This window comes from Perca fluviatilis, chromosome 8 (genome assembly GCF_010015445.1).
Source record: "Perca fluviatilis chromosome 8, GENO_Pfluv_1.0, whole genome shotgun sequence".
NCBI lineage: Eukaryota > Metazoa > Chordata > Actinopteri > Perciformes > Percidae > Perca > Perca fluviatilis.
Genome location: NC_053119.1, coordinates 20849863 through 20877136, shown reverse-complemented (window position 1 = coordinate 20877136; position 27274 = coordinate 20849863). Strand labels below are relative to the sequence as shown.

At 39.6% G+C, this 27274-nt stretch overlaps 2 protein-coding genes across 5 annotated transcripts; both read left to right on the top strand.

The window, feature by feature from the left end:
• Positions 1-2: 2 nt before the first annotated feature.
• On the top strand, positions 3-17717 carry LOC120563620 (FYVE, RhoGEF and PH domain-containing protein 6-like). 2 transcript variants are annotated; one of them, XM_039807909.1, is made up of 21 exons: positions 3-221; positions 1173-3126; positions 4926-5049; positions 6157-6224; positions 8442-8472; positions 10897-11048; positions 11648-11804; positions 11950-12037; positions 12606-12656; positions 12769-12827; positions 12915-12986; positions 13659-13727; positions 14026-14109; positions 14221-14300; positions 14441-14543; positions 14670-14816; positions 15946-16051; positions 16212-16306; positions 16388-16516; positions 16629-16768; positions 16849-17717. In XM_039807909.1, exons 1-21 carry the CDS (start codon positions 209-211, stop codon positions 16883-16885), a joined length of 3759 nt encoding a protein of 1252 aa, XP_039663843.1. In that variant the 5' UTR covers positions 3-208; the 3' UTR covers positions 16886-17717. The 2 variants fall into 2 exon arrangements, with proteins under 2 accessions (XP_039663843.1, XP_039663844.1); XM_039807910.1 differs by lacking the exon at positions 3-221 and adding an exon at positions 862-931.
• Positions 17718-18198: 481 nt separating this feature from the next.
• Positions 18199-26361, top strand: nr2c1 (nuclear receptor subfamily 2, group C, member 1). 3 transcript variants are annotated; one of them, XM_039807911.1, is made up of 14 exons: positions 18199-18331; positions 20092-20226; positions 20520-20753; positions 20908-20986; positions 21086-21265; positions 21359-21509; positions 22057-22153; positions 23406-23590; positions 23961-24114; positions 24279-24400; positions 24570-24712; positions 24923-25060; positions 25209-25314; positions 25460-26361. In XM_039807911.1, the coding sequence occupies exons 2-14, from the start codon at positions 20155-20157 to the stop codon at positions 25629-25631; spliced, it is 1833 nt and encodes a 610-aa protein (XP_039663845.1). In that variant the 5' UTR covers positions 18199-18331; positions 20092-20154; the 3' UTR covers positions 25632-26361. The 3 variants fall into 3 exon arrangements, with proteins under 3 accessions (XP_039663845.1, XP_039663846.1, XP_039663847.1); XM_039807912.1 differs by lacking the exon at positions 18199-18331 and adding an exon at positions 18363-18512; XM_039807913.1 differs by lacking the exon at positions 18199-18331 and adding an exon at positions 18375-18516.
• The last annotated feature ends 913 nt before the right edge of the window (positions 26362-27274 follow it).

Here is a 27274-nt window from a genome sequence, read left to right as displayed (position 1 = left end):
GTCGCTGCCAGCAGTCGGTGCGGCTCCGTGTCCGGTGAGAATGAGCTGTGTGCAGCAGGAGGATCACATGTGTTGCTCGAACAAAAGTTGGGAAACTGGATTTTGGACGGATAACTTGGAGTCGACGGCTTGAGATGTTTCCGGACTCAAACGATTGTTTATTTTCGCTGCACTGATTGAAAAGAATTGAGAAAACAGAAGCGAAGCGATGATTAACTCAGGTAAGTGACGCAAACTCGATGATTGTTCTGGTCAGAGAGTTGGGAGTGACTGCGCTACCAAATATATTACAAATCACATACATTTCTTAGGGGCAATACCGATAGCTGAAACTAATCTGCAGCCCCTGTCCCCTGGTTATGCTTTTAAATGTATAGGCTAAGGTAAACGGCTACACAAACAAGTGTAACACAAACAGATTCAAGATAAAACACCAGGAGACCTAAAACAGACTGTGCATGTGTATAGGCTACGTGTCTATGTGTTGTACAGGTAAGTGACTGGCAAATTTTTTTAGAAATGTAGTAGTAGTAGGCTTATAGTATAGCACATATCCCACTCATTTACTGGTCTGTCAGCCAATGGTTGATTGTGCCCAGAATCTCCAAATAAAAATGGAGTGTTTTTTTGGTTAGATGTGTTTAGAGTCAAACCTGTGGCTTGCTGAATGAGGAAATATGTGCTGAGGGGAAAAAAAAAACATCCCTCTCTGTCAGCAGTTAAATATTTTTTTTTCGTTTGTTTTGTCCACCACAAAATATTTTGAATTGAGCCAGATGTAACAGCTTGTATTATTCCTTTGCAGTCCCTTTACCCCCTCCTCCATTTCTCTCCCAATCTTCATCTCCCATCAGCTCCTCCTCCTCCTCTGCCTGTTGAGATGCATCATTAGCTGGATTACTGTGCTGTTGTGTGGAGTGGCAAACATGAGGTTAGGATCAGGGCTACAGAGCCAAAGAGTTAAACAGTGAACTCTCATTAGGGCAACGACTGAAACTGCATCAAATATAGCATCTGGATATCCAGAATTAGCTATTTTATTGAATCCGATTAGATCCATAATTTTTTTTGAGGTGTTTCAGATTTGAAGCTGTTTTTATAGTGGCTCTGATTCAGAGGGGAAAACTTTACACTAAATCTCAAGTGCATTTCTTTTATTTATCTCTCCTCAGCCATGCAAAAGCCACCTGTGGCCCCAAAACCAAAGCTGACCCAGCTCCAGAGGCCAGGGCTGTCTCCCTCAACCCCCAGAAGAGACAGCCTCTCGCTCCCATCTCCTGGCAAACTGACGAGGGTTAAGCCAGTACTGGCCCCCAAACCCTGCCTCTCCAAACTCGCCACTACTGTGAAATCCAAGCCACACGCTTCAAAGAGCCAGCTCCAAACATCTGTAACAGAAATCCCGCAGATTGAAGGTCCTCTTAACTCTCAAAATGGAATACAGCAAGAGAACAAAAAGCCAGACTGGGATTATATTATTCCTATTTGTCTGTGTAGCCAGGAAAACTGCATGTGCATCAGGAACACATCAGCAAACAGAAAGCTTCTCCCTACATCTCGAGGTAGTGTGGATAACAGTGGCGAGAAAACAGACAATGCTAAGTGCAAAGCGATGAACACTTCCACTAATACCAACCTCACAAGCCATAAACCTCTTCAAGAAACATTCACTTTAGACAGAATTCTCAACACAGACATCAATACCTCCAGTCCTGAGGTGACTGTTAGGCCGTCCCTTCCTCACAGAACATGGAGCGATGAGGCAAATGGTAACGTAATACCTCAGAGTGCACCTGGGCGAGGACCAGAGGAAGATGCTTTTGGCTCAAAGCAAATACCTTGTGCTCCCCAGCCCAAACCAGTCCCAGCAGCCTCGAGGAAGCCCATCCCTGTCCCTGTACCACGGAAACCCAGGGCGGTGGTGCTGGCCCGTCAGGAAAAGGTGGAGGAGGCGAGTGAAGAGATTGTAGGCCAGGATGGGAGGGAAATGATAGTCAAAGAGGTGAAGGTGTCATCAGAGGGGAAAGGAAGCTCATCACTGTCTGTCAGTGTACCTGTTGGAAACAAGATGCCAATATTTCTGTCAGCGAGAAAAGCCTGCGCTCCGCCTGCCCCTCCGCCCGTGAAAAAGCCTTTCCTGTCTGCACCTGCTCCTCAGACGCTCCCAAAGGATGTGGAGGAGGAAGACCTGGGTTGGGACAGAAGCATCCAGGAGATGGAGGTATCTGTTGATAAGGAGGATGAAGAGGTGGAGAAGGAAGGAACTCATGATCAGGAGGCCGTCTACAGTGACTTCACACATAGTCCTCCTTCTAGCAGTTTACTCAGTCAACCGGTGCTACGCGAACCTCCTGCCCCCACTGAGGCAGCAGAGGACAGGGTGGTCAAGGTAGTTCCAAAGAAGCCCCAGAGAAACAGCAGCCCGATGGCATGGGTGCAGAGGAAGGAATCCTCTGAGGAGAAAGAAGAGTGTAATTTAGGAGATGATGAGAAAAGGCAGGCAGATTGTGTTTTGAAGGAGAGAGTGATGAGAAAGCTGTCTTTGCCTCCAAAAGAGAAAACGAGCAAACAACTCTCAACGCCTGGAATCACCAAGCCTTCTCGGTCCAGCAAACAGAGAGCCAAGTCGTTCTCTGCTGCTGACCTCCATCGCTCCGAGGGACAGAAGAGGAACTCTTTCCGGAAACTTCTGGACTTGAAGCTCTCTGTGAAGATGCTTCCCAAGCTGATACTAAAAGGAGGCCAGAGCTCGGAGTGCACTGTCAACGATAATGAACAAAGTGTGGACAGGGACCAAGATGGATGTCAGGGCTTCCACAAGCCTCTTCAGGCTCAATGCGAATTCTCCTGCCTGCTGATTGGAGTAGAGCAAAGCGTGGACGGAGACGAGTTTTCTCCTGAAACAGACCAAGGGGTTTACTATGAGAACATGCCTTACTATGAAGAGATACCAGACTACATGAACGTGCATGTAGGAAGTGCAGTGACATCCCATTGTGCATCCATCTCCCAGCCTACAGCCTGGCAGTATAACGATGAGGACATTTATGAGGAGCAGGAGCCATATATGTCCTTTGAGAAGAACACTGGACACCAACAGTGTCAGACGCCAACAGATTGTGAGAGGTAAATTATGATGGCTTTCATTTCTGTCCCTTTGTCTTTGTCTCAGTACCTCACATCTGATCTCATTGATGATTATATTAGGTGATTTTCATTGTTTTCTGAAAGGAGTGCAGGAAAACACCGTAGGCTTCTTTAAAACATTAATCTGTAAAAGTGAATTACAGAGTGACTGTGTATCATTAGCACGTCACATTGTGTCTTCAGTTGCAGATTCCTGTCTGGGGAGTTGGACAAGTATAGTGGCACGCGTGCTCAGCCATTCAGGTGTTGATGGATTGAAGTTTGACCTCATAATTTAGATTGCTTTACTTAATGCTATAAGCTATTATCAGAGGCAAAACTAACACTACACACCTTTTGGCCTAGAAGGCATGCCTTCTGTGTAGTGTTAGTTTTGCCTCTGATAATAGCTGTATTTAGTTCAAAAGCAGTTTTTGTGTTGTTTTTTTAATGTATGGCTAAGTGTTATCTAGTCACAAGTACAGTTTTGGTTTTATTTGCTCATGCTTTGAAAGATCTGACAATGGAGGTGATTAATTCCATGTGTGTGATGCTCAAAACAATGTTCCTCTGCATTATCCACAGAGCCCACTGTCAAATTTTAATTGAAAGTCCTTTATTTAAGAAACGGTCACTATAAAACAGTGCTATTTGTTAATAAAGACACTTCTGTGCCTTGCCGAATTAAATGTTTTAATTCTCAAAACCAGAAATGTGCAGATATACAGTAGCTCTCGGGAAGGTGAGAAAATATATAAATATGTTTTTAACATTGGCTAGAACAGCTGGCTTGATGCTTTAGTAGCATGATTTTATTCCCGGTAGTAATCTTTCTAATTATTCTTTTATACAAAGAATGTATATGTTTCCTTTTTATAAATGAGCAGTACTGCTCAGTTCAGTTGGAAAATAGGATTAAAGTTTGTATAACTGTACACCCTGCCTTGCACTTAGCTCAGCCTCAGCTTAGTGTGTCGCCCCTCTTTAGCTCAAACTGTGCAACAATCACTTGTTAAAAAGACGTTCAGCTGCTCACAAACAGACCAGTCACAGCTAAATGCAACAGCTATTGTAAACATGCCACAGACTCTGGCTTATTGGGTTTGCTGCTCGGCCTTGGCCTATTTCTTTTTCTGCAGTGTTGGTCAGGGAGGGGCCAGTGTTTCAAATGTGGTGCCCCCTCAGGGAAATGTGGCATTTTAGATATGTAGTTTGTCTTTGGTGCAGTCCCCTTTTAGCTGTTCACATGTAGTCATTGTGTGTGTGTGTGTGTGTGTGTGTGTGTGTGTGTGTGTGTGTGTGTGTGTGTGTGTGTGTGTGTGTGTGTGTGTGTGTGTGTGTGTGTGTGTGTGTGTGTGTGTGTGTGTGTGTGTGTGTGTGTGTGTGTGTGTGTGTGTGAGAGACTGTGTTGATGGTTATCTTTAAATGTCCCTTTCCCGTGTGTTCTTTGTTAAATGACTCCCACTTGATCAGAGCAGAAAATGTTCAAATCCTGCTGAACATTTTTTTTTTTTTTTTTAAAGACACTCTCCTCTCCTTAGATTATGAGCTGACAGTTGTTTTATTTCAAACCTCATCCCTTTCCCCCTCTTCTATAAATAACATCCTCCCTTTCTTGTACTTTTTATACTAATCATGTCGCATGTGAATGATGTGTCCATCGTGTGCTGCATTCAGTGTTTTTTAATAAATGCCTGCAGCTGCTTCTGTGTGTCCAAAACACCTGTACAGTGGTGCATTCATGCTCTGGCATCTGTCTCTATTCTCGACTGACGCTAACATCCTGCCCCTGTTGATAGAAGCTCTGTTGATGAGGAGATGACGCCCCTGGATGATGACATCTTTGACAACACATCAGAGGACGAGGACGATAGCAGCTCCATCTCAAGTAAAGGAGACCATGAGCAGCCAGAGGAGAGTACGGTGAGAAGCAGGCACTGTTTTTTTATATATATATATATATATATATATATATATATATATATATATATATATATATATATATATATATATATACATACATACATACATACATACACACACACACACACACACACACACACACACACACACACACACACACACACACACACACACACACGTACAGGCCAAAATTTTGGACACACCTTTACATTCAATGCTTTTCCTTTTTATTTTCATGACTATTTACATTGTAGATTCTCACTGAAGGCATCAAAACTATGAATGAACACATATGGAATTATGTACTTAACAAAAAAGTGTGACATAACTGAAAACATGTCTTATATTTTAGATTCTTCAAAGTAGCCACCCTTTGCTTTTTTATTAATAAGGGGAAAAATTCCACTAATTAACCCTGACAAAGCACACCTGTGAAGTGAAAACCATTTCAGGTGACTACCTCATGAAGATCATTGAGAGAACACCAAGGGTTTTCAGAGTTATCAAAAAGCAAAGGGTGGCTACTTTGAGTAATCTAAAATATAAGACATGTTTTCAGTTATTTCACACTTTTTTGTTAAGTACATTATTCCATATGTGTTCATTCATTGTTTTGATGCCTTCAGTGAGAATCTACAATGTAAATAGTCATGAAAATAAAGAAACGCATTGAATGAGAAGGTGTGTCCAAACTTTTGGCCTGTACTCTCTATAGAGAGTACAGGCCAAAAGTTTGGACACACTCTCTATAGAGAGTACAGGCCAAAAGTTTGGACACACCTTCTCATTCAATGCGTTTCTTTATTTTCATGACTATTTACATTGTAGATTCTCAGAAATACTTCCTTGAATTATCACACATGGTTTGTCCTTTGCAAGGTGTCAGCAATATCAATTATTTTGGTCGTATGGGGAAGAACCTTTCTTCCTTTTTAGCACTACGTAAACTCTATTCATTGACCTCATTTATATCCGGTATATGCTACCTGAATATATTATGACACACAGTGTGTATCTGCTGTCAGTAGTTTTGCCATGAACTGTGTAGGGATATAATGCCCATAGTGCATTGTAATTCTAAGTCTGTGTTTTTACTCATTTTCTTAGACACAGAGTGGACAGAAGAAGAGCAAGATTCACCACATCGCCACAGAAATCATGAGCTCTGAGAGTGTGTAAGAGTCTTCATTTGTTTTTCTTTTATGTGTAGGTTCACTCAAATTATGAAATAACGTTCACTTACATTGAGGGGTGAGATAGTTTTGGTTTTACTTGCCCATGTTATGAGGTTTCTGCCTCTTCCACCCCAGTACATTTGAGGTGAAAGGAATGTCGTTTGTGGCGCTCACAACACTGGAAAATGACATTTAATAATATTAATAATAATAATTCTTCAGCAGCATCTCATTTTGAAGACGGTGTTGCCCTTACTCAGGTTACTAAACATACGGGTGGAGACGTATATCTCAAAACCTTGGCAAATAAACAAAAATGATCAGCATGGCTGGATACCACTAAGTGATATTTTTGTTTTTTTTGTACTTTTAGGGAAGCAACTCTTTACTTTCTTTATAGCTATACTCATCCATTATAATATCATTATGATATGATATTACATTATGATTTTTTTATTTTAAGATGATTTTTTTGGGGCATTTTTAGGCCTTTATTTTCACAGGACAGATGAAGACATGAAAGGGGAGAGAGAGGGGGAAGGACATGCAGCAAACTCGCGGCTGCTGCTTGGAGGAGTAAACCTCCATACAGTGCCTTGCAATCAACAACAAGTGGGAAACAATCATGAAGTGGAACGAAATTTATTGGATATTTCAAACCTTTTAAACAAATAAAAAACTGAAATATTGGGCGTGCAAAATTATTCAGCCCCCTTAAGTTAATACTTTGTAGCGCCACCTTTTGCTGCGATTACAGCTGTAAGTGGCTTGGGGTATGTCTATCAGTTTTGCACATCGAGAGACTGACATTTTTGCCCATTCCTCCTTGCAAAACAGCTCGAGCTCAGTGAGGTTGGATGGAGAGCGTTTGTGAACAGCAGTTTTCAGTTCTTTCCACAGATTCTCGATTGGATTCAGGTCTGGACTTTGACTTGGCCATTCTAACACCTGGATATGTTTATTTGTGAACCATTCCATTGTAGATTTTGCTTTATGTTTTGGATCATTGTCTTGTTGGAAGACAAATCTCCATCCCAGTCTCAGGTCTTTTGCAGACTCCATCAGGTTTTCTTCCAGAATGGTCCTGTATTTGGCTCCATCCATCTTCCCATCAATTTTAACCATCTTCCCTGTCCATGCTGAAGAAAAGCAGGCCCAAACCATGATGCTGCCACCACCATGTTTGACAGTGGGGATGGTGTGTTCAGGGTGATGAGCTGTGTTGCTTTTACGCGCCAAACATAAACGTTTTGCATTGTTGCCAAAAGTTCGATTTTGGTTTCATCTGACCAGAGCACCTTCTTCCACATGTTTGGTGTGTCTCCCAGGTTGCTTTTGGCAAACTTTCAACCCACACACTTTTTTATGGATATCTTTAAGAAATGGCTTTCTTCTTGCCACTCTTCCATAAAGGCCAGATTTGTGCAGTATGCGATGGGATTGTTGTCCTATGGACAGAGTCTCCCACCTCAGCTGTAGATCTCTGCAGTTCATCCAGAGTGATCATGGGCCTCTTGGCTGCATCCTGATCAGTCTTCTCATTGTATGAGCTGAAGGTTTAGAGGAACGGCCGGGTTATTTGGAGTTTGCAGTGGTCTGATACTCCTTCCATTTCAATATTATCGCGCACAGTGCTCCTTGGGATGTTTAAAGCTTGGGAAATCTTTTTGTATCCAAATCGCCGCTTTAAACTTCTCCACAACAGTATCTCGGACCTGCCTGGTGTGTTCCTTGTTCTTCATGATGCTCTCTGCGCTTTACACGGACCTCTGAGACTATCACAGAGCAGGTGCATTTATACGGAGACTTGATTACACACAGCTGGATTCTATTTATCATCATAAGTCATTTAGGTCAACATTGGATCATTCAGAGATCCTCACTGAACTTCTGGAGAGAGTTTGCTGCACTGAAAGTAAAGGGGCTGAATAATTTTGCACGCCCACTTTTTCAGTTTTTTATTTGTTAAAAAAGTTTGAAATAGCCAATGAATTTCGTTCCACTTCATAATTGGGACCCACTTGTTGTTGATTCTTCACAAAAAATTACAGTTTTATATCTTTATGTTTGAGGCCTGAAATGTGGCAAAAGGTCGAAACGTTCAAGGGGGCCGAATACTTTCGCAAGGCACTGTATATGTGCGCCTGCTCTACCAACTGAGCTAACCCGGCCACACCATTATAATATCTTTAACTTTCCCCATTCTTGTTTTTCTAGATTTGTTGATGTCCTGAAGCTGCTTCATGTCGTAAGTACCCTGAATCATCACCTTTTAGTATTATTTTCTTCACACAAATACAAGCCAGAGCAGAGGCTAGTGTTATAGTTGTGAAGTGGAAGGAGAATGTTGTCTATACTAACATTATACATCAAAAGACATTTAAACCTCCTAAAATCATAGTGAGAGATAATTATGTTTAAATCTTTTCGCACCCAGCCAACTGTAATAGTCACATGTGAATAAGTGTACAGAAAAACGATATTAGATTTATTTATTTTTTTATAAAATGACCACCCTTATCTAAACATATTAAGCGCGCCACGTAACATGCTGTTGAGAAAGTTTTACTATGGCTCTCTATGTGTTTTATCTAGTGCTAGTCTACTGTGTGAGCAAACATTCTCCATATGTGTTTGATTATGCTAGCCACTGGGGCACACCCCATGCAGAATCAGACTTTGTGTGGAGCTAACTCTCCTTGGACTCGACAGCACAGCTCACATTCCTCAGAGTTTTCACCAGCTTTTTCGGTGCTAGTGTGATGTGACAGTAACACTACACTTCTGGACTTCAATGGATCCATGTTGTGTCCCTGTGTTGTTTTGAGAAATTGAATCTGTAATGGAATCGAAGCCATCAAAATGATATGACGATCTGGTTTCTGTGCTGTACTTTGTATCTATTGTCAGATCAGTATAACTCTCTCTACTCAACTTCTAACCATTGCTCTCTTGTAATCTCACAATGGAAACCATCTACTGCTGCAGCCACTAAGTTGCTTTGCATATAATATAAAATGCGCAGTATATAATGTATGTTATGAACTTGTTCGCTCTATCAGACAAAAAAAAACGAGTTTATGAAAATATGATTTAGTCTCTTTTGTAATTTAATCACAACTACAAACAACCACCACAATGGAAGTTTGTATTAGCATGAAGGACAATTACAACTTTAAAAATTGTACATATAAGAGCTGTAAATCAAATGCAGACAAGCCTAAAGAAGAGCAGGTACAAGTTGTATTCTGTGCAACCGACAAGAATTACATATCTAATACATAGAGGGCCGACATACACTGCTTACCTTCATGCAACCTAGTATGAACCACCTTTGTACCTGTGTTTGCAGTGTTGGTTAACCTCAAAGTTAAAGTCCTTTAAATAAAAGTTAAAGTCCTTTTAAATAAAAGTTAAAGTCCTTTTTGGTATTTCTTTGCCTTTTTTATTTTCACAAAAAAAGATGAGTATGATGTTTGGAGAGACGAAGGTCTCGAGACAAGATTGTAATAGGACTGAGTCATAAACACTGACTCCTCATGCAGAGCATAGACAGGAAGTGCTTGGGTCTCTGTAGGCTGTAGAGGAATGGAGTCTAGTAATCAGGATCAGTCATACCAAGTTCAAAAGAATGTAGAGGTAACTTACTGTAGTGTTTGTTCATTCTCCATCTCTACCAGGCACCCAGCCTGCTTTTCACAAACAGATTGACGATAACACCACATGCCATTTGCGGTTTGTTTTTATCTGAGTTACAAGTTGAGCCATATTTTCCGCGATGGTTGTGCTATGCTCTGTGTTCTGTTGCTGTCAGGTGAAAAGCTATTGACTCCAAAATGTCAGCTTTCCAGCAACAGATGATAAGAAAAGCTTTGATTCATAGCTTCATGAAAATATGTTGTTTTTTCTATGTGGTTAGGACTTCATCAACTAAGTTTAAAGAATAATTTAAATCCACATAGATTTTGTGCCCTTTTTATTTGAAGGGAAAACATGAAAAGCCCTGCTGTTGTCCACTTAAAAAATATTCACTTACTGCTGATTCAGTCACATCCGCATTATCTTTACTTATCTTGTGAATCATCTAATTTCCTGCCAAATCCTTTTCCACATGACCTTTGCCGTCAGATCACACATGTTAACAACAGGAGCTCTCTAATGGGTGCTCAGTCTGTAAGCAGTTTTATTTGCCATGTGTCCTCATAAACCACAAAAAACTCCACATCATCAGAAAGAGAAGCAGAAACAGCACCCTCAGGGTCTCTTGCTCTTCTGTTTTTTCAGTCCTGATTCATGGTATTGTGGAAATTTACAAATGTATAGTGTGTGTGTGTGTGTGTGTGTGTGTGTGTGTGTGTGTGTGTGTGTGTGTGTGTGTGTGTGTGTGTGTGTGTGTGTGTGTGTGTGTGTGTGTGTGTGTGTGTGTGTGTGTGTGTCAGTACTATTTCTCTTTCTTTATCTTTTATACTGAAGGTTTCCAGAGCTTATATAATTTGTAGTGTTGTTTCGGTGGCCATGTTACATGATTTGCAGAGCAGACAATTTTATAACCTCTGTTTGTTTTTAGTTCTTCTTTAGGACTTCTTTGTTTTACTTCTGGGTTTCCTCTATGTGCCTGAGTTCCTGTATTTTACCATCTGACTCTTTATCTGTTTGAATATCTGACCTGCAGGACTTCCGTAGTGCTGTGTCCACAGCATCTCATCAGACTGGGAAGCCTGTGATTGAGGAGCGTCTTCTCAACCAGATTCTGTACTACCTCCCACAGCTCTACGAACTCAACCAAGACCTGCTCCGAGAGCTGAAACAGAGAGTGGCCAATTGGTAAAAAATAACAAAAAAAAACCCAGAAAGAAGTGGATTTACATTTGTGTGTGCTGATCAAGGTTACTGGCTCAAACAGCAATATATGTCCTTACACTATATGGCCATAGGTGTTTGGAAACCCCATTCCCATATTTGTGTACCTTTTTAATCTGGGGCAGTTTTCCATGGTTTGGGCTAAATGCCTTAGTTCCATTGAAGAGAAATCTTAATGTTATGTGTTATGTATATATACTGTACATACAAGGTTCAAAACTAACTTTATTTTCCACCAGCCAAATGGCTAGTGAAGGTTATTTTATTAATTTTACCAGCCACTCAATAGATTAACATAGGTTTTTGGGCTGGTAAGTGAAGCAAATCTACCAGCCACTATTTTACCAGCATTTGGCTAGTAGATGGTGGTAATTTTGAACCCTGTTTACGTGTAATAACTATTGTAGCAATAATAATAAACCTTAATTCTGAAACGGTTCAAAATAAAATGTGGAATTAGTCCCACTGAAATATATAGTTATCCTAGGTTATACAGTTTAGTTACACACACATTCTCAAGACGGTGTCACAGTTCATCTTATTCTACTTCATTCTATGTACAGGGATGAGAATTCCCAGCTAGCAGACATTTTCGTGAAGAAAGGGCCCTATCTGAAGATGTACTCCACATACATCCGCGAGTTTGACAAGAATGTGGCTCTACTGGAAGAGCAGAGTAAGAAGAACTCCGCATTCTGCGCAGTGGTACGGGAATTTGAGGTAATGAGGCTTGCTTGACCTGTTTTCTGTGTCAGAGGGGGTGTGTCTGTTGGGTCACTAAGGTTTCATTGTTTATGACATTGTTTTGTCAAGGATGTTTGTGTGGGTTTGCTCCTGTAAATTGTGTCATTTTTTTTTGTCCAAGGCCAGTCCATGTTGTGCCAACTTGGCTCTGAAGCATTACCTACTGAAGCCTGTTCAAAGGATTCCTCAGTATCGGATGTTGCTCACAGGTACATCTGCAAAAGAGTCATTTTCACAGCATAAGATTAATCATGTTCATATTTAATTTCAATTTTTGACACATTATCTGATTGTCAAAGTCTAGCTTTATTTAATTCCAAAATCACTTCATCATTGTAGGTATTAGGCTCCTAGACATTGCATGTTGGGCCAACCTGTGATGTCTCATTATTGGCATCATGCTGCCCTCTGGTGTCCAGAAAAACAAAAATAGTTTGGAATTTCTGTCTCACTCCTTCACTCTTTATATAATAAGATTTTTGAAGTGCAGCCCAAATCAGATTTGATGACATAACATAAGCTTTAACATGAGTGAGCTTAGTGTTTCACGAGTCTAATGGATCAGGGTTGATCCCTCGGGACCAAAATGTGAAGAATGTTCCTTACGTCACTCTTGTGTAATTGTATTAAATAAGCACTTGCAGACCTTTTTATCCAGGATTTTGATTTCAGATTACATTCCAGGAATTTACTGCACAACACTGAGCACTTAACCCGGTGTACAAAGTAGTTTTAACTGTTGACCCTGACTCTTAAATGTTTCTAATTGTATTTCAGACTATCTTAAAAACCTGTCTGAAGACTCAGATGATTACAAAGACACACAAGGTAAACCAAGACCCTTTATAAATCTGTAGGCTGTAAACTCACCTGATGGTGTCAGTGGAATGGAAATGGTCATGTATGTGATTTACATCTTTTCACATTTCCATCCACTCAGCTGCCCTTGCAATAGTGAAAGAGGTGGCCAATCATGCCAACGACATCATGAAACAAGGGGTGAGAACCAACAAGAAATGAGGCATATTTTATTAACGTGTGATAAAATGCTCCACGGGTTTGCTAATGTCCTTATTTTTCTCTCAGGATATCTTTCAGAAACTGATACAGGTGCAGTGCAGTCTGAATGGCCACCACGAAATAGTTCAGCCTGGGCGGGTAAGGCCTTTTAAATATTTTTCCATAAATATTAACACATTTTTCAGACGAAGTAACAAGTTAATAAAGTTGAGAATCTACTCAGGTAGTAGCTGTTCAGGAGATTTTGATTGTATCACATGATCTTCCTCAGCAGATTGAGTTTATCCAGTTGTCATGAAATAGTACATGTTTAAGTTTTCATTTTTCTTCTACTTAAAGTACCAGTACTTCTAGTCCATGTTGAATGTTCAATTTCAGAGTTCAGGCTTGACCTTGAAAGTAGCAGTTGACAAAACAATCTCACCTAACGGTCCTGTTTTCAAAGTTCAAAATGATCTCAAAACTCATTGATTTCACCATTTAATAATATTAATTTATATATGATTGACAGTCAGTGTGTTGAACGTTAAACAATACTATATTATTGGTTATTGTATTTTTTAAGCCATACAATTTAAAGATTCTTGTCATTGAATTAAATACAATAATGCAATTATTACTATAATTAACTGGAAATCACATAAACTGAACTGCTACACTATTTCTTTATCATGAAAAATGTTTTTGTTAACCTTAGGATTTGTAATATAGTACTTCATTTTAAGACAAATGTCACAAAAATAGCCATCATGCTCATTCAGTTAAACACAAACATGACTTAATGTGGTCTAATGACATTTTGTGCTCCAGATCTTCCTGAAAGAGGGAATCCTGAAGAAGCTGTCCAGGAAGGTCATGCAGCCTAGAATGTTCTTCCTGGTACCGTGAAACACCTATCTCTTCCTTCTCTTATTTCATTATTATACAACATAATCATGGTAATGTGCAAGGACTGTGTAATCTGCCTAGGCCAATCTACAGCGCACTCTCCTACCTTCAGTTAGTATAAAATGGGTTCTGTTAAGCTTTGATTGTGATCCGATGCACGTCCCACGCAGATTGTTTTTACCAGTGTTTTCTTAATCTTACTCTGAGCTCCTCTGTGTTTTAGAAAAGAAACATAATGGATAGAAATGGCAAAAGGGAAATTATGTCTCTTTGTCATTTCTCCTTTTAGTTTAACGACACATTGCTGTACACCACTCCTGTCCAGTCAGGCCAGTACAAGTTCAACAACATGTTGTCACTTGCTGGGATGAAGGTGAGAACTTCACTCAGTCTTTCTTTGCACTCTTCATCTTTTCACATATATATTATTATCGCAGGATATTTTATATGCTGCCGTCACTGCTCACATTGAAAATAATTACAGGTTAGCAAACCAAGCCAAGAGGCCTATCAGAATGAGCTGAACATTGAGAGCGTGGAGCGTTCCTTCATTCTCTCCGCGAGGTAATGATAAAAAATAAAAGATATTTCTTGGTAATTCAGGAACGTGTTGTTTCATAACAGCCATCCTGTGTTTTCCTTGCAGTCCATAGGTCTGTGAATAGCGTGTAGGTGTGTAGTCACACTGTGTTTTCTCTCTGCAGTTCAGCCACAGAGCGAGATGAATGGCTTGAGGCCATTTCCACAGCGATCAGTGAGTACACCAGGAAGAAGATCAGTTTTATATCTGGCAAGCCTCCAGAAGAGGTAAGAAAACTATTTCAAGTGAAGCTCATACATTTCCTGTTTGCAGTGTATACTCTGTTATAGTGATGAATACAAAGTGTATATTTTTAAGTGGTGAGAGTTAACTCTGTTTTGTTATATACTCAGGTAGAGCTGAAAGATTTTAGTGATGGTGCTCCTTTGGGATCCAAAGCCCCTATATGGATCCCTGACCCACGGACCACCATGTGTATGATCTGTACCTGTGAGTTCACCCTAACATGGAGGAGACATCACTGCCGTGCATGTGGGAAGGTATGGTGACAAAAAATAGAAAAGTCTCTCCCTTCACAAAAAAATGTAGTTTCCGAAATGTTCTTCATCAAAGAATCTTATAAAACTATACATTAAAACAGAGTAGTTGATTACTATTACATCATTAAAGATGTAATGTACAGTACAGGCCAAAAGTTTGGACACACCTTCTCATTCAAATGCGTTTCCTTTTATTTTCATGACTATTTACATTGTAGATTCTCACTGAAGGCATCAACACTATGAATGAACACGTATGGAATTATGTACTTAACAAAAAAGTGTGAAATAACTGAAAACATGTCTTATATTTTAGATTCTTCAAAGTAGCCACCCTTTGCTTATTTATTAATAAGGGAAAAAAGTCCACTAATTAACCCTGACAAAGCACACCTGTGAAGTGAAAACCATTTCAGGTGTCTACCTCATGAAGCTCATTGAGAGAACACCTCATTTGCAGAGTTATCATAAAAAGCAAAGGGTGGCTACTTTGAGGAATCTAAAATATAAGACATGTTTTCAGTTATTTCACACTTTTTTCTTAAGTACATAATTCCATATGTGTTCATTCATAGTTTTGATGCCTTCAGTGAGAATCTACAATGTAAATAGTCATGAAAATAAAGAAACACATTGAATGAGGTGTGTCCAAACTTTTGGCCTGTACTGTATGTATGTAAAGATATGATACTCCTTTATTGATAGAATAGAAACAACGATAAAAATACGGATAAGTATAGAAAGTAACAGAAATAAATAATAAGAGGTACATGAACTAAAATAAGAATATATTAAAAATAGATACTATGCAGTATTTGGAGACAAAATGACATGGTAAAGTCAGTAAGTAATGGTACTTTTTGGTTTGTCTGTATTAATATAATTAAATATAATGTAGAGTCAATGTAACATATTACCTTTATATAGTATAATGGTACATTATGATATAGATAAGGATATGAGACACTATAAAATGTAATATAGTATATATAACATAATATATAGTATAGTACAACAATATAACAGTATATATGTTAAAAAAAAAATAGGGCAGCAAAGCACATTGAAAAAAATTGGCGTTGTAAGATAACGAGTAAAGTAACATTTGTATGCTTTATCATCCCATTAGGTGGTGTGTCAGTCTTGTTCCTCCAATAAATACGGTCTTGAATACCTAAAGAACCAGTTAGCACGAGTGTGTGACCAGTGTTTCCCTGTTCTTCAGCAGCAGAAAAGTAAGTGTCTTCCTTCTATGTGATACTGTCATCCTCCTATTGTAATGTTGTTGTAGGCTGAAACGTCAATGTGGACTAGACACAGGTAATCCACAACAAACATATTGTATGTATTTTCTATGTATTAAACAACCGCATGTTCCACATTTGTTTTCATCAGGTGAACGAGTCCTATCGGCAGCTGTATCCCCTGGAACCAGAGCTACCTTTGCTTTCCCCAGGAAGCATAAGAAGATACCTGCGGCCCTCAAAGAGGTGATTGATACTTTGTCATGATCAAGATGCACTGTGTGATAATGCTCTGATAGCTCATCGGATGGGTTTTGCTTGTTTCAGGTGTCAGCAAGCACAGACAACTCATCCATGAGTGGGTATCTGCAGAGGTCAAAGGGCAACAAGAAGCAGGGGAAGAGGCTGTGGTTTGTCATCAAAGACAAGGTCCTGTACACGTATGCTGCAAGTGAGGTAAGATCTCCTACTTGTATCGGTGAAAGCCCAGTGTTGTGTTACAATGAAACCAAAGGGAATTGATTTCATGTCCATCTAACATTGGTTTTTTTATTGTGTCTTCATGCAGGATGTTGCAGCCTTAGAGAGTCAGCCCCTGTTAGGGTTCATGTTAAAAGTTGATTCATCACTGAAGTTACAGTTTAAGCTTTACCACAAAAACACACTTTACTACATTTTTAAAGCTGACGACCTCCAAACAGCACAGAGGTACAGTATAAAGAGGGGTGCCACTTGTTGTTGCATATGGTGACAGCAATTCTAATACTAATACTTTCTTTTTTTAACAGATGGATCAACTCATTCAAAGAAGCCACAGTACTTTAATATCGGCTGACAGTGTGTGTAGCTGTTCAACATATTGTTTTACCTCAGTGCTCTCTGAATTCTGCTGAAAGCATCTGGAGACACCATAATAGTTGCACTGAAATAAATTTACATTGTTTTAAGAGTAGAAATTAGCCATGTTAGTTTTGTATGTTAACATGAATCTTTTCCACCAGGATTTATGCAGTTTGGCTGCAATTTAAGAATCATATGCCACAATAATTTTTTTTTTTTAACACTTGGATTTTGTTACATTTGAATTGCATTTTTTGTAACCTGCTTGGATCTCCATAACACAGATTTGTAATGCATACTGTCATAACATTTTCATTCAAGTATTTTTAGAGGTCAAAACAAATCATATATATGTTTCTTGTTGTCAGGGAATAACTACTTTATTTAACATCCATACAGCTGGCTGTATACCACACAATGTGCACTTTTCACACTTGTATAAGAAACTTTCACCTTAAATTAAAAAGCCTTTCTGTAACTCTGAATCTAACCTAGACTCACTAATGGTGTATCAGGGGAATCTTCACTGTTTGGACAAAACTGTACCATAATGTACATTGCACTTAAGTAACTCCAATGGCTGTACATAGATCATATCCCTACACAGATATTCTGTATATATAGAGGATTGTAAATGAAATGCAATCAAATGTACATAAATCTCACTTTTACTGTTTAAATTCTGTCACTGTAATACATTGCTTTACTTTCAACTGTAGAGGGAACAAACTGTTGGGGTGCACATTAAAATTGTGGAAAAGCAATACTTATTGTACTGTAACTGAATAGCTTTTGATTAAATCATATTTTCATTGGACTTTGAAATCATATAATTTCAGTGTAAAAATGTGGTGTATTTTGCAGAAATACCAGCAATTGCAATTGTACCGTAACTGTAACGTTGAGTATCCAGTGAAGATCAGTAGGTTGATTTGGCATTGTTTACTATATTATCAATTTTAAAACAATGAAGCCTAAACTTTGTCTTCTCAGACATCTGAATTCATATTACTTCCAATGATGTAGCCTACAACATTAACTATGATTGAGTAAGTTTTAATTACTTTAAAGTAAAATAGTGTTAGGGTACCAGTCCTTGAGCATAACATTGTGCGTTTGCTTACGCAGAACTGTTAATAAAATTACTAAATTCTACACTGTGTGATAGACATGACATTACTCCCCTGACATTTTCACAGATTGACACCATGGATGTATGGTACACGTACACACCATAGACTGTATATTAACATAATGGTACACACACAGGTTTGGAGATGCGTGACACGGCTACCTAACTGCGCATGTGCGTAAATCGTTTATTGATGAAAAAAGGTCACGAACTCTGACCCTCCCACCAACTGAAACAAACAGTTAAAATATAAATGTATTGAAGACTATACATTATCTGACCCAACAACTCCTTGGCAGGTAAGTTATGTGTACTAACGTCGACGCATGAGAGATTCAAGAACGAAACCCAACGAGACCAGTAACAGGAAGGGAGGGAGTGTTCAGTAGGTCTAACGTTACAGCAGGGAAGCAACCATTACCGGCTAGCCTAGCTCGTTAGCACTGTCGTCTGGAGCTCAGCGCTTACAAACTAAAGTTGGCAAGTATGCAATCATGTTGGTATGTGTATGGGATTACATAGCTAGTTCTCCAACTAAAGTTGCATATCTACATGTAGCTATTCTGCAGCACTAGCTAATCTTGTTTACGGACATGCTAGTTAGCCAACATGCTTAGCCGCGTCAGCTAGCTAGCTAACCGTGTTATCGATGTTAGCTGCTGTGCTAGCGTTGCTAACTTGCCTTCAGAAACTAAGCAGCCACATAATTAATTCAAGTTTGAATGTGACACCGGAACGTCGTATTGTTAAACCACCAGCTGTTTTGTTAAGTTGCCGATTGATGTGGAAGTCCGGTGCAAGAATTAGAGCGGATATTTGCCCAGTTGTCAGAACCGAGGTCCCGCCGCTGACTCTGCTGTGATTCGGCATCATGGGCCTTGAACCCTAGCATGCTTTAACCCTTCAATGTTGACCTTTCACCCACAGGAAAAGAAATACCTTTATCTTCCGTATCGATTTTAAATGGCTGGCTGTCAAGGGCTTGTTTGTGTTACTACTGCAGCTTTACCGCTTAGTCGTTGTCCCTTTACAGTGATATTAATCCGTATTTTATAAAAAGGCCACCAAACAATAGTACAGTTACGAGCTAGCGCCGGCTAGATTGGTTAGCATAGGCCACAAACTAACATTAGTTAGTGGCACGCAGTATATCAAGTTGTGTATTTTACATGTTGGTCCATTACAGATAATGTAAAGCTAATTCTGACTTAGTTTGAAGTTTTGGCCAGAAATATCTTCTAGCTAAAGGGAGAGGTGACATTAAACAGGAGGGATAAGAGTAGCGTTAGCTCTAACGTTAGTTGTGTGTTTGTAAGACTTACTCGCTCTTATTAACATCTCTGAGCTATGCTACAGTGTAACTCATTGAAAATAATAATTGAGTCCGAGCTCCGGGTGCCTCGACACACATCAGTATAAGCAATAAACATACTTTTTACACATGTAGTACAATATTTATGATTTTTAATGGGGTCTTAATTACACACAGAACTCTAACATATATTACAAGATAAGGCTGGTAACGTTATACGTTTTTCTTATTGTCAACACTTTTCCATGAAAGACCAAAGCTAACGTTAGCCTGATAGAGCTTATTCTTCCATATCATAGACCTCCACTGTTGCCCAGAACCGTTACAAAAAATAATTGAGCCCCACTGACATGTTCCTGCATTACCTTAAACGTGGGCACTGTAGTTTGTTTCATGTCAATCACATACACTGTCCTGCTTCTGTGAATACTAGAACACTTAATGTGTACAAATCTGCTAAACAATAGTCTCCCCAACAAAGCAACGATTTACTCCTGTTGAATGTTTGTTAAAAACTACAGTGCCTAGTTGTTTTAGAAATTTATTTAGCCTTTAAAAAAAATTGGGACTATTTATTTTTGTCTTGATTTATAAAGAAAAAAAAGAAGTTGAGAAGTATTATACATGGGATTTGATGGCAGTCAGGAAATTGCTGAATAAAGTCACCCTGGTCCTGGAAGGTATTCCATTACCTTACCCAAAGTTGCTGTAATAAGACATAAAGTAAAACGTATGCTCTCTCTACAGGTGTGCATGCCTCATGGGGCACTGATGTGAAGAGCAGTTGAAGAAGGTGCGTGCATTATCAGAATGGATGGACAGACTCAAAGGATTCAACTTGTGTCAGCAGACAGCAACATGGCATTAGGACACAGAATCCAGGTGATGTGACAGCCTGTCCACCACAAGAGAATGCTCTTATTTTTTTAATTGTGTGTGAATAATCACAATTTGCACATCATTTTGGCAAAATAAGATCCAAGAATAGCTGACGGTTAAACATAGCAATGTCTTGTATTTGCACAATTTCTCCCTAGTTCTCCAATGCCAAGCACGGTTTTTGTATTTTTAAAATTACATTTTTGTTATCATATATCATTAGCTTAACTTATTCTACACTCTTTCTGCATACACAGTCAGCACTCACTCATGTTTTGCTTTTTTATTTCTAATAGATTGTAACTGATCAGCAGACTGGCCAGAAGATCCAGATTGTTACAGCACTTGAGCCATCCTCCCCTGGAAAGCAGCAGTTTATCCTAGCAAATGCTGACTATTCCTCTGGTGGGAAGGTGATCCTGGCCAAGCAGGAAGGCTCACCCAACAAGGTCATCCTCACCACTCCAGACGGCTCTGGGGTTAACCAGTTGTTGTTTGCCTCCCCTGATTTGGCTGGGCAGCAGATTCAGGTATTGCCAAAGGATCTTAGTTGCTTCTTTCAGCCATGTTATAAACAAGTTACTGAAAGGTCTTATGACCGAAGCAGTAACCTGTTTAGTCAGTCAAAACGTATTGCAATGTTTGCTATATTAAATTATTCCATTGTCTCGGGTTGTTTGTTAGTTTGTGACTGAAGGGTCAGACCAGTCCATTGGGAAGCCAGTTGTGGAGTACTGCGTTGTCTGTGGGGACAAGGCCTCAGGTAGGAGTTACGTTTAATTTGCTTTAACATTATTATTTTTCAGTAACACACATGAGCAGGCATACACCAACTGACCCTCTTTACTCCTTCCTCTCTCAGGCCGTCATTACGGAGCTGTTAGCTGTGAGGGCTGTAAGGGCTTCTTCAAACGCAGTATTAGAAAGAACCTAGTGTACACGTGCAGGGGCTCCGGAGAGTGTGCCATCAACAAGCTCCACCGAAACCGCTGCCAGTACTGTCGACTGCAGCGCTGTATAGCTCTGGGCATGAAACAGGATTGTAAGGCGTGTAATATTGTGTGTATATATACAGTTGTGGATATCTCATTCAGGACTTGCATAGATAGGATCTTATGTCTTGTTTTGTCTTTAGCTGTGCAGTGTGAGAGGAAGCCTGTTGAAGTGACCACCAGAGAGAAATCCGTCAACTGTGCAGCTTCCACTGAGAAAATCTACATCCGCAAAAACCTGTGTAGCCCTCTGGCTGCTACACCCACTTTTGTGTCTGACAAGGAAACTGCTAGGTACAGCCACTTTACAAATTTACCAGTTTAGTGGATAGACCTGTACAGGCTAATAGAACACAGTAAATACCCCTGATGTAAACAATATCTTTGTATAATGTTGTTCAATACTCAATAATATTTGTTCAATTCTAATAACTCTATGGTGTTTGATTGGACTGCATCATATTAAAAGTTGTTTATGTTTTGGCCTCCCCATACATGATGGAAAAAGGAAACTAGAAACACCTTTCAGTCTAATGTAGTCCAATACAACTTACCATCTCTGACGCGTTGTCTTTATCTGACAAGTAAAAGATTGAGAAAAATGGGAATTGTTGTATTGGATTGGGTAGAGTTAAATTATATTGTGCACATGTAACTAATAAAATAAGAGTAGAGCTGTCCTCGATTAAAGACATTCTTAGTCGACTAACACCATAAGATTTTGTCGACTAAACGATTAGTCTGTTGTATTCACCAGAGATGTGCTCATACGTTTCTTAAATAAGTCATTCATATTGCATGGTTCCATATTACATAATGCAATGTTAATCTCTAACTTCAGGTCTACAAGTTTGCTTGAGTCAAGCATGTTGCTCAACATCCAACAGCCCTTCCCCAAGCTGGAAAACACCATCTTGATTCCAGCATCCCCTGACAAGGTAACACTTATGCACTCAAATGACAGTACATTTAACTAAAATCTGAAACTGTAGTCATTCCAACATAGCCTACCTAAATATTAAAGCCCCCGAGAATATTGGGGTTTTAGATAAGTCAGATTGATGATTTGCAGTGGGGAAAATAAGTATTCAACATGTCAACATTGTATTGTGTCATATTTTTGCCGAAAAGCTTGTTTGAAGTTTGCTACACAACGTTCGGAGAAGCCTGTAGCTTGCTGGGAGAATGTAGTGTGGTCAGACGAGACAAAAGTCAAACCTTTCGGCAACAGTAAGATGCGCTATGTTTGGAGGAAAAATGGCTCTGCATATGACCCTAAAAATACCATTCCTACAGTGAAGTTTGGATGTGAAAGCATCATGGTATGGGACTGTTTCTCTTCTCATGGTACCAGCAGAATCCAAATGATCAAAGGGAACATGAACGGAGCCATGTACTGGGAAATCTTGAGAAGAATCTGTTACCATTCCACCAGGACGATGAGGATCAGATTTGGGAGGACCTCTCAGCAAGACAGTGATCCAAACATATTGCAAAAGAGACGGTCAGTTGGTTCCAGAGGAAGAAAATAAAGGTGTTTGAATGGCCCAGTCAATCACCACACTTCAATCTAATAGAACATTTGTGAAAGGAACTGAAGATCAAGATTCACCAGCGAGCCCCCAAAATCTTCAAGATGTAAAGACTCTGTGTGAAGAATGGGCCAAAACCCCATTTAAACTGTGTGGCAGTAGTTTCTTCGTACAGGAAGTGTCTTCAAGTTGGCAACACAAACAAAGGCTTCTCCACCAAGTATTGAATACATTTCAGTTGGCGTGTTCAATACTTTTTTCCTGTTTCATTCCACTTTATTGCAAAAACCTTTTTTTATGGATTGGAATGTTTTGATTACTTTATCTGTGTAGTTTTATTGAGTTAATGCCAATGTCTGGTCTAACATTCATGTGTATAGCTGCATTGGAAATATGTTTAGTGAATTTTTTTGTGTTGTGTATGTGTTGAATACTTACTTTCCCCACTGTCTAATCAAGAAAAGAATAATTGACTGTTCATTAAAGGTGCACGTGTGTAAACATCTGTGTGACGAGGACCAGTTCTGTTTTTGTTACTCTTTCTTGAAGTAGCTGAGTGATGAGCACCCAGGTTGTGTTAACTGGAGACAGAGCAGTGCAAACAAATCAAACTTTAGTGTTTATAAAAACATGGTTTGATAATCTACCCGTTCGGCAGGACGATCCATCCCAAGGTGACCTCGGCACGCTGGCAAATGTAGTGACGTCCCTCGCCCACCTCAACAAGGCCAGGGAGGCAAGTGACTGCAGCAATGATCTGATGGGAGATGAAACGCTTAGCAACGGGGACAGCTCGATGACGGACATCCAAGGAGATGAGCAAACTGCAAGTGATATCACTCGGTGAGGGAGATGTCATAAAGAATCAAGAGCCTTTGATACTAACCAGTGGTTGTTTCTGAATAAGTTGATACATATACTAGAGATCGACAGGAGCACTAGAAAGAAACCCAGGGTCTGTTATTTTCTGTTTGTCACAAAGCTTTAATAGAATTTCCTGCAGGGCCATGTGGTTTCTGACTCCGCTCTTAAGGACTTAATTAGATTCACCCATAGTCAGTCAAAAATTAACCCTATGTCGAAGGTGCACTACAGTGCTGCTTTGAGTTGTATTCTATATTTTCTGTTTCTATGCAAGCTACAATATATGTCTAACTCAAAACGTGGATCTTTTAATGTTCACTTTCTGTCTTCATATTTTGCGTATGATTAGAGCTTTTGACACCCTGGCCAAAGTCCTGCACCCTGGTGATGGCTCAGCAGGAGAGTCCTTGGAGGCCACAATGCAGCTGATGTCAGGGGACCAGTCGGGTCCTGTGGTGGAGTTGGAGGGACCGATACTCTCTGACAGCCATATCCCTTTCAAGGTAAAAGCACAGCCATTGACTTCTACCTTCAAGATGAAATCCAACTGAGACCAAAACCCTTGCTCTGTTTTACTGAGTTACATTTTTTTAAACACATTTTTCTGAATTTGTCTGATTTCTTAACACTGCAGTCATGTTTCCCTCTTTACGCTGTGTTCCTACAGCTTATGATGCCTTTGCCTGTGCCAGAGTACCTCAATGTCAACTACATCTGTGAGTCAGCTTCCCGACTACTTTTTCTCTCTATGCACTGGGCACGCTCCATCCCTGCCTTTCAAACCCTTGGGTAAGCCTTTGTCACAGATTTTTGATTATTTCATAACACACACTATATATATATATATATATATATATATATATATATATATATATATATATATATATATATATATATATATATATATATATAAGTAAAAGTAAAAGTAAAATTTTATTAATCTTATCCGTTTTTACAGTGGTCAAGAAAATGACATTAACTTAATGAAAGCCTGCTGGAATGAGCTGTTTGCCCTGGGTCTGGCACAGTGCTCAAACGTCATGAACGTTGGTACCATCCTAAGTGCCATTATCAACCATCTGCAGACCAGCTTACAGGAAGGTAGGAGGGCTCTGCCGTTGACTGCCTGCAAGGTTTAACACTGGAATACAATTTCAGAAGCTCAAACTATGTTTTTCACAGCTAAGAGGAAAACAATGTTTCTGTCATGTTTATTTTTGTGGCACTATTTGTCTTGAGTTTGCAAAAAAAAAAAAAAAACTACTGATGCTCTTCCCCTTACATCCTTGACTCTTTATTTGTCTCCTACAGATAAGCTGTCCCCAGATCGAGTGAAACTAGTAATGGAGCACATCTGGAGGATGCAGGAGTTCTGTAACGGCATGACCAAGCTGTCCCCAGACTCTTATGAATATGCCTACCTCAAAGCCATCGTTCTCTTTAGTCCTGGTGCGTTGAAAACTGGCCAGTTTACAAAATGTTTACAAAAATTTACTTATTTTTAACCTTTTGTCCTTAGAGTGAAATCCTGAGCAAAAGTTGTACATAGGGCCATGAACTCTTGTCTGACAGTGTGCATGTGTGGTTTTTGTGCTAGATCACCCAGGCATAGATAATACTCCACAGATTGAGCGGTTTCAGGAGAAGGCCTACATGGAGCTGCAGGACTACGTAACCAGCACCTACCCAGAAGACTCCTATCGGTCAGTAGGCTTTACCTCTGTACTACATAATGCCAGTTCATTGACGGAAAGGATTGATGATTTGTGAATTGTGATGATATCACAGATGTATATGCGACCATACACGTTTGGATTTGATGTCTCATTTCCCCCTCATTGCTCTCAGGTTATCCAAGCTGTTGCTGCGTCTTCCTGCCCTCCGGCTGATAAGTGCAGCTGTCACTGAGGAGCTGTTTTTCGCTGGGCTCATTGGCAATGTGCAGATCGACAGCATCATCCCTTACATCCTCAAAATGGAGTCCACCGATTATAATAGCCAGGCGGTCTCTGGGGTCTGACACACTGCCATTTGTAATTGCAACATTGGACTGTGAAAACTGGACAGCCAGCCAATCAGAGTGCTCAACAGACCGATCACTAAGTGGTCACAACATACTGTATTTATGACACAGCATTACGTTGCTCCTACTCCTCAGTAACCAGTCAGTAGAGCACAACTCACAAAGAGGACAAAATAAATCAACTCCAGTGGCAAGTGAGCCTGCCAATATCTGCCCATTCAGGAACGAACCCTTGAAACCTGCATAGTAGATTGCGCTTTTTATTGTACAAAGTATTTTATGCTTCATCGCCTCCAGGCCTTTCCTTTTTCTGCAGATGTTGTTTCTACTTTGAAGGTATCAGGATGGTTTGTTTTTCACTGCTTTCCTACATGGTCATGCTTTTTAATTTTCTAATAATTATCAGGAAAAAAAAAACTTGTAATAATGTGAATTGATTTGTGAGACGTTATCGCAAAAGGTTATAACCTTTATTTCTTATTTGTTTGCTAATCCAAAGGATCGGGCACCATCATGAAGTTATTGTGTGTGTATATAGATTTGTATATAGAATGCACCAAGAAGGCTAAATTGGGCAGCACTTGGTAATTCGTGAATTACATCTTTTGGACAAATTAATGTGGATGGAAAATGGTCGAGTCCTTTGAAAATAAAAACACCTTTCAATCACATTTCTCTATCTACACAATTGATATTTCATTTTGATTAAATATCTGTAAAGAATGTGGAGCTGACTACTTATTCTCACCAGATTCTTCACTGCATATGTACTGTTTGCAAGAGTCAAGTGCAACTTCTCAGGCTCTGCTTTTTAACACAATTTGGTTTTGCCAGTATTTTGCATAGCAGCTATGGACTATCAAATAGCCAAAAATATTAGGTGTTGGACCCATGCTCAGTCATGTTATGCTCAGTCATGTTATGATAAATAGTTTTTGCCTTTTAATTAAAAAGGTGGTAGTGTTTTTTCATGCTTACTTAAATTCAGTGCCAAGTAATCAGCTTGTTCAGCATTCAGACAGAGCCACCAATGGAGTATTCTATTAAAAGCGATAAACATTCTTTAGTTGACAATTATACCAAGTTAATCAACATTTAATCTTTATCGATCAGAGTTCTCCTGAAGAGAGAGTAGTGAATCTCTAGTGTTTAGTAGACTGCATTCTAAGTAACCTGGTACCAATAAAACTGGCCCCATACACAAACATTTGATTTTGGGGCGAGTTGTAAACATGTCTTTTGCCTCAAATCTATTAATCCACAATTTGACTGTCTCCCATGTGTTTATCCGCCCACTTTGTAGAAACATGTTTACTTAGTTATCTGGACAACTTTGTAGAATAAAACCTGCAATATCTCTTTGTTCCAGACTTTATGAGTCTCTTAGTTTAAATAACTGTGTCAAGAACACTCCGTAACCATGCTTCTTGGAACTTGCCCGTTTCTAAAAACAGCAGATTGTTTACATGTCGCTTCTGAATTATTAATGCAAAATCTGTATCCTACCCCAGTGACTTATTGTTCTGTTGCGTGTCAAGTGACGTGATGGTCGCAGGCTGCTGTGCAAAGGACTAGACTTTCAGGGTGTGTTATTAGCCAATACATTTTTCATTAGTGCTCTGATATGGGGTGGACAGAGG